The following is a 7,994-nucleotide window of genomic DNA, read 5'->3' as shown; positions in this document are numbered from 1 at the left end:
TGGGTGGTTACATCTAGGACATGTTCTGGGACCTTGTGTTGTGCTTGGTAGAGTGAGTATTATAACCGACCGCTTAAAGCCAATTGGATACCAAATGAGTATACTGCTAAAGGGTTGACTCAATCATCCTAACACCAAAGAGGTATACAATCTCATATTCCCGAGTGAGTGTGTAAGCACCCAGGGATTAAGTGGTTAGTCTTGATCGGTCACCGACTGAAGGGGTACAACAAAATTCACCATATATAAACATTTTGTTTCTTCTTTAATGCAAACATGTGTAGACTCCCCCTCACGCTATATCGCTAGTCATTCTGATCACCTCTGCGTTACTTGCATACTGGTGAGCCGGTCATCAACTTGAACCATCGGCTCCGATACCAATTATTGGAGAGATTCGAGGGATGTATATGTGGACCACGAGTCACCACATAAGGAGATCTGACACCACACTCTAACCCAAAACCTTAAGACTCAGGTTTATGGGTCTTTTCCTCGCTATGGTGCTCAATCTTTTCACTTCTATCCGATTTGGGACTTCACCTGACACTTGTAACTCAACAACTCACCCTGAAATTAAAAAAAATATATTCTTATTGTAACCTTCAGCATATGTATATGAATACTTTGTTTTTCTTTAATGTGGTTATTCTACTAAACACTAACTTAAGCATCACTGTCTTTGAAGATATGTCTCGCTTATTAGGCTTACAAAACCTTATTACTTTCGCCACAAGCCAACCGATTGAAAGAATAACCACATAGACAAATTATATTTTCCGCTACTTAAAATCACTAATTAAACTAAAATAATTAATTTCGTACTACCCACTAGATGATTACCTATTAAATAATGTCCGACTAATGAAAGAATGATGTGTATTAAATAAGAAACGAGAATCTTAAAAACAAGTAAGTTTCGATCATACAATTAGAATAAATATTCGGAATTAAACTTAATTAAAATACTGTTAATGGATATCCATATATAGTATAAAAAAATTATCATTTCACTAGCTTCAACCTTTACGTAGCATTTTAAGCTAAGCACATGAAAGTGTGGTGTGATTGTGCACGTTACATGGAAGGGAGGCCTCGAGTGTACGAATTTGGCATACAAGGCAAACACAAAAACAGAACAAGAGAGGGACAATAAATCCCACTCTTCTTTAAACCCCCTGGAACTGCATCTCATGTGACTCACTCAATTCTTCTTTCTCTATAACTAAAAATCAAAACCCTTTTCATTGCAACAATAACAAATCATCAAACCCCTCTCTCTCTCTCTCTCGTTTTAAACCATTTTCCTCTGCCCATGGCGGCTGTCCCAGCATCGCGGACCGATCCACCACCGGCAATGGTGCAGCCGCCGCTGCTCGTCTCTGACCCCTTCGCCAAGGACGCCATTCTCGCCTGGTTCCACGGCGAGTTCGCCGCCGCCAACGCCATCATCGACGCCCTCTGCGGCCACCTCGCGCATCTCGCCGCCGCATCCTCAGACTACGACGCCGCTTTCGCCGCCATCCACCGCCGCCGCCTCAACTGGATCCCCGTCATCCAGATGCAGAAGTATCATTCCATCGCCGACGTCACTCTCGAGCTCCGCAGAGTCGCCGAGAAGAAAAGCGAGCACGAAGCAGCGAAAAAAAGCGAGAGCAGCTTCGAAGAGGAAGGGAAATTGGAGAAGGAAACGGCGGAAAACGGCGGAAACGACGGTGATGACGATGCCGCGCCGGAGTATGATTCGCCGGACAGTGAAATTACCGATTCAGGTAATAATAATCAATTCCACAGTGATCTCCTTTAACCTTTTGTTTTTGTTTTCAATACAATTCACCTTCAATCTTGTCTTTTGATATTTTATGATACTCTTTTACGATTCATCTTCCACCTGTTGCCGGAGAATTTAATCGTTTCTTAAAGCGAGATAGGAGATAACACAGTTTAATTTTCAGATTATTCGATATTATTTGTGTTTTTTTTTAATCACGAAGGGTGAAAACTTTTTTTGTGTCTTTTCATAGGAGCAAACTTTATGGTTTTCTGCTTTTATATTTCTTTTTCACCACTTTTTCATAAAACAATTATATTTATATCAGAAAAAAGTTATTTTCGTTCCCTGCAGTGCGGCGAAGAAAACGAACCGAAGGATATTTGGCATGAAAATTAGTTTACATATTGAAGTGAATTTTCGGTTGAGCAATGGTAGACCGCAGACGTCGTTCAACGTTTTGATGCTTTTATTTTCCAAATAATTTTCTTAGGGGAACCAAAACCATCGCCAATAATGTTAAAGCATCACAGAATTTTAAAATAGAGAGATTTCTTACTTTCAATGTACATTTTTTGGTTTTTTGTTATAATTTTTCTTGAATGGAAACATTTTCCATATTTTGTGAGTTTGTTTTTTGTGGTGGGACCATATTTTGTGAATACGGTCTGGGTACCTTTGGTGTTACGGTTAGTTGGGGAGCATGGTGGCAGGGGGCGAATACCACAACGTTGGATGGGGAAGACATCTAGAGATGTGTTCATTTTTATTTATTTTTTATTCTTGTTACTACAGTCGGCTGCATAATGCTGTTGTTTTGATGGTATCGTACCACGTGCGAGGGATCGGGCTTGAATGGGTGGGTAGTTGAGCTTTGACATATTAGGTGCTATTCCCTATGAAATACCCTGGTGACTGGTGTTCAGTGTGTTGTTGATGGGTCCAAATTGGCGGGTCAACTCTGTTGACTCATGCTTGGGTGAAGGATCCGATGAATGGACTTTAATTATGGGTTAGGGTATTAGGATTTACTGGGAGGTAGAGAGTAAATGCTAGTACTACTAGCATAAAAAGAAGAAAAAAAAGGAAAACGAAACATGTTCTTCTTAGGAGTACTAATAATACTTCTACAATAATTCCTAGTGCATGATTGCTTATGGACCTGGATCCTTGCAGTCAAAGTTTCCTCTGGTTATCATCTTTTTTTAAATCATAATACAATAATTTAATGGTCCTATTTTTGTTGTTGAGAAAATTTGATTGAAGAGGCTAGTGAGGATCCAAACTCCAAACTAGTGGTTACATGTTTTGAATGTGCATTAAAAGACATTTTCACACTAAAATATATAAAATATATAAGAAGAGAAATAAAAAAAAGGTTTTTTTGGATGAATTTTTTCTTCTTCTCAAGTGCTGAGAAATGGGAGGAAAAAAGTCTATTATCTATCTTCTTTGTTTGGATTTTTAGAGAAATTACATAAATTATTTATAACTTAAAAAACTAAAAATAATAATAAATATTTTTATGTCTAGAAATAAACGATAAAAAATAAAATTTTGGGTTAAATTTAATTTTTTAGTTAGTATAATAGTTCTTCATATAATTTATTTATTTATTTATACCCTAAGTGTTATTCACTTATTATCTTTTTATTTCTATCTATTTAAATAATACTTCTTTTTATTCTATTTCTGTCGTTTTTTTTTCTGCATATTTGATTCTTCATTCAAATAAAGTACAGGAGAGAAATAAAAGGAAAAATAAATAAATTATAAAAAGTAATGAAAGAATTTGTTGTGTGTGTATTGTTACTCTTTTTTTCTTTTTTTTCCTGAAAAGAACAAACCATGCTTGAGCAGCCGGTTGCGTTCATACCCTTATTGGGGGCATGTGCTACCATCGTACTTTTGTTTGTTCCAATAGCCAGCCCATTTTGTCACTATTAACTGTACTCTGTGCTTGGGGGGATACTGGTATTGGTTATGCTGGGGGAGGACTAACGCATGGTTACTTTGTTGGAAGGCGGCAAATGTTTCTAAACAATCACACGACAAAAACAATTGCTAAATGATGAAATTTCAATTTAACAATCTTACTTAGCTAATGGTGACTATGGCAATGTTTGGGGCTCTGCTTGCTTTATTGCTAACCCTTGTTGAAATCTCTCTGCTTCTCTCGGCTAACCATCACTAAAGTGCAGGTAGTATTTGACTCATAACACCCAAAGGGTTGAGGTTAAACTAACCATGCAACCCATAATGCGTATAATAAATCATTTCTATCAACTGAACCGGTGAATATAATGTTTAATTTGGATGAAAATGTGTTGCATTTTAATGTGATAAGTAACTCCATTCCCCCTTTTTGTTGAGTGCTAAAAGTTGCATGGATTTTCTTTGGTCTGATGGGCAGGATCTCAGGAAATGCAACCCAGTGTGATGAACAACAACATATGTTCTAATCATGAAGAATGCGAAGGACGTTCTTCACAGATAAAGCTGACAAAAGGTTTCACAGCAAAGGAGTCCGTGAAGGGGCATATGGCAAGTTCTTTTGTTTACAACTTCAATAGTCAATACGTTCTTTTTAATAAAGAAGCATGCATTCATAGAAGTGGAATCACTAGTTTTTGTAATAAGAAGTAGCTGGATATTGCTGAATGAAGGATGATTGCAATTAGCAGGTGAATGTTGTGAAAGGATTAAAGTTGTATGAGGATGTTTTCTCTGAATCAGAAATCTGCAAGCTGACTGATTTTGTGAAGGAGATTCATGCTGCTGCCCAGAACGGGGAGCTCTCAGGTAAGTCACCTTTAATTGGTCATTTCCTGTACGTTTAATTACTTTATATCATGCTAATTTTTAGGTTTTTACTCATCTTGGTCATCCGTAACCACTTATCAAGACAGATGGAGGCTATTTATAGGTCTAATTTTTGGGACTAGGGACTTATACAATGGACGGCAAATTTCTTTCAATTTATTAAATAAATCAAGATCAGGTTCTCTGTTATCCATAATAATAGATCAGGTGTTTTTGGACTAATTATTATCTTTCTTGACACAGTTGTACTTGTATGTCTTCATTGTATTTTTTTTTCTTTGTAACAATCACAAGACAGGTTTACACACAGATAATGATTTAAAGCTAGTTTTTCTGTTGTCTATACTATTTTACGTTCTAAACTAATCTTCTTGAATAAATGTAGGTGAAACTTTTATACTGTTCAACAAACAGATGAAGGGAAACAAGAGAGAGCTGATTCAGTTGGGTGTTCCGATATTTAGACAGATAAAGGACGATAACAAAAGTAAGAACAGAGTATTAAAAGGAAGATTTTATAATTTGACAATCTTTGTCCACCTTAACAACAAAACTGTAATTTGGTTCTTCTAATCCGATATATTAAAAACAATCTAAATTATATAGTATGAATTATGAAATTGAGCTTGTTTTCCTTTTATGTTTACAGGCAATATAGAACCGATTCCAGCACTTCTTCATGATGTCATTGATCACCTTATTCAATGGAAATTAATTCCAGAGTACAAAAGGCCAAATGGTTGTATCATCAACTTTTTTGAAGAGGTAAACATTTCATGTTTTCCCAATCACTTCCATTATCCTGTATTAGTCTGATATCTGAAAGGGTACTATAAGCATCCATTTCTACAAGGGTGTAACCATTCAGCAATGCCTGTACAATTTTATAATTTGTAGGGGGAATTTTCTCAGCCATTCCTGAAACCACCGCATTTGGACCAACCTCTATCCACACTTCTTCTGTCTGAATCAACTATGGCTTTTGGGCGTATCCTTATGAGTGAAAATGATGGGAACTACAAGGGTCCACTCATGCTCTCATTGAAGGAGGGGTATATATTAAACAACTTACGCTCTTAGTGGTTCTAATCTTCCATTTATTTTTTAATACTCTAGTCATATTTCTGGATACAAAGGCAGAATACCTTCAAAATTTATTGGATAGCATGTAAATGAATGCTACAGGGCGAGCCCTGGTGCAGCGGTAAAGTTGTGCCTTGGTGACTTGTTGGTCATGGGTTCGAATCCGGAAACAGCCTCTTTGCATATGCAAGGGTAAGGCTGCGTACAACATCCCTCCCCCATACCTTCGCATAGCGAAGAGCCTCCGGGCAATGGGGTACGAAGTTTTTTATGTAAATGAATGCTACGCAACTACACAACCTTTTTAGAGGATGAAACTAAATGTTCATATAACGCCCTTATTATTTGGTTAGATTGCTTCCCTTTTCCTATTTTATTGAATAATATAGGTACTTTGGGGGACAATTTTTTTTTCCTGTCCTGGAAATATCAATTGCTAGATTGCAGAAGTGACACCTAGTTTCAAATTTTCAGCATTTGCACAAGGTCCTTTATAATTCTCCACTCTGATCCCGTAAAAGCTCATTTTTACACATCTTTTTTTCCATTCATATATTATATTAAGTGTGTAAACTTTAAAGTGGTTAAGTTTTCCTTGTTGAATAGTATTGAGTTTTTCTACTATAAAGGTCTGAAAGCTTCTGAGATGTCCTTAATGAATGCTAGATATGGATATAGTGACTCGACAAGTGGCTTCCTGCTATTTCAGGGGCTGTAGATGTTATGTCTTAGAAAAATAGATGCTAGTTTCCCATTTCTAGCATTTAACTCAATCCCTTGTTATATTTACTTCACATTTCCTCAATTGTTTTCTTTTGGTCCATAACGTTGTAGTATTGTATAATACTTGATTAGATGATGAAACGAAACGCAGGTCTCTTTTAGTGATGAGAGGAAACAGTGCTGACATGGCAAGGCACGTAATGTGTCCATCCCCTAACAGAAGGGTGAGCATTACCTTCTTTAGAGTGAGGCCAGACTCCAATCAATGCCAATCACCAACTCCCACCATGACAACTGCGATGACTCTTTGGCAACCTAGCATTGCTAGCCCATTTACTTTGCCAAACGGACCTCTAAGTGGCTATGAGGCTATGAATATGATGCCCCAGTTGGGAATACTTAGTGCTCCAATGGTCATGTTAGCTCCTATGCGCCCTATGGCAGCAAACACTCACAAACTTCCTCGAGGTGGAACTGGGGTTTTCTTGCCTTGGAAGGGGTCAGCCAGAAAACATGCAAGGCATCTTCCACCGCGTGCTCAAAAAGGACGCCTTATGGAATTACCCTCCCCAGTTGAATCACACACGGGAGAGTCCATTTCTGAACCCAGCATTGCTGTTGAAGGATAGGTATGATTTCTGTCTCAAAGCTGTCATGGGTTTAAAGAGATGTGAATCAAGAAAACGTGGCTTCCATGCCTCGGTTATTTGATCTGGACTGTGGAGTATTTATTTTGTTGTACAAACACAGGGGTTGCTAGAAGAGTTTGTTAAATTCAATTTTTTTTCCTCACATTTTCCCTTTTACTTGCCTTTTAGATAGATAACTTAGAATCTAGTTTTCACAATGGTTTATTGTGGGTTCCAATCAGCTTCAAGGATTTGGAGAATGTGAATTATATTACCGACAGAATTTTATAAGAATGGTCATTTATGTTTTCAATTAGAGTTTTAATTTGAGTCTGACTGTCTACTGGCTGTTGAGGCTGCTACAAGACAGATGAGTATTAGAAAGTGGTTCAGGACATCGAAAGCATTATTAACAGAGAATGGGAGGGGAAGGTAGTACAAATTCCTCCCTCCCGCTTTTGTGTGCATGATCTCCTCTTGATGGATTCTGTTTTTCTCTTGTCCTTGTAATTCTCTGTTTTTCCTTTTCCTCAACACCTCAAAATCAAATCATCATGAGGATGCAGGGTTATGATCGTCTACTTAATTTGCCATTATGATGTAGGAGGGTTAATCTTTATAGTGAAATATTTTGACTTTATAGACTTGTATAGATAAGTACCCATCTCTAATGTATTTATCGTTAACTTGAATTACAGTAACTCATAATTTTAACAAACTTCAACCGTAATCATACTTGTAAAGCAAGTCTACGGAAAAAAGGATATGTATTTCTATTTTTTTAGGATTAAACAAAAGTATTAGCAAATAAAAGCGCTAATGCTACACCCAGTACATAAATTGTTAAAGCTTCCATAAAAGCCAGACTAAGGAATAATGTCTTTGTTAAGTGTCCCTTGATAATTAACTGCTGATAACAGTTTCTACTGAAATAAAAAGGATTGCTCTAAATGCTTCCGGTGAAA

The 7,994-nt window shown here is 37.1% G+C and overlaps 1 protein-coding gene across 1 annotated transcript; it reads left to right on the top strand.

The window, feature by feature from the left end:
* Positions 1-1,037: 1,037 nt before the first annotated feature.
* LOC100776159 (RNA demethylase ALKBH10B) lies at positions 1,038-7,496 on the top strand. The gene is made up of 7 exons (XM_006604352.4): positions 1,038-1,772; positions 4,185-4,315; positions 4,456-4,573; positions 4,980-5,081; positions 5,244-5,359; positions 5,492-5,646; positions 6,552-7,496. Exons 1-7 carry the CDS (start codon positions 1,316-1,318, stop codon positions 7,027-7,029), a joined length of 1,557 nt encoding a protein of 518 aa, XP_006604415.1. The 5' UTR covers positions 1,038-1,315; the 3' UTR covers positions 7,030-7,496.
* Positions 7,497-7,994: the final 498 nt, after the last annotated feature.

The sequence above is a fragment of the Glycine max genome, chromosome 19 (assembly GCF_000004515.6).
Source record: "Glycine max cultivar Williams 82 chromosome 19, Glycine_max_v4.0, whole genome shotgun sequence".
In the NCBI taxonomy this organism is placed as follows: Eukaryota; Viridiplantae; Streptophyta; class Magnoliopsida; order Fabales; family Fabaceae; genus Glycine; species Glycine max.
The sequence above is the reverse complement of the archived record's forward strand: the minus strand, read 5'-3'. Positions and strand labels throughout refer to the sequence as shown.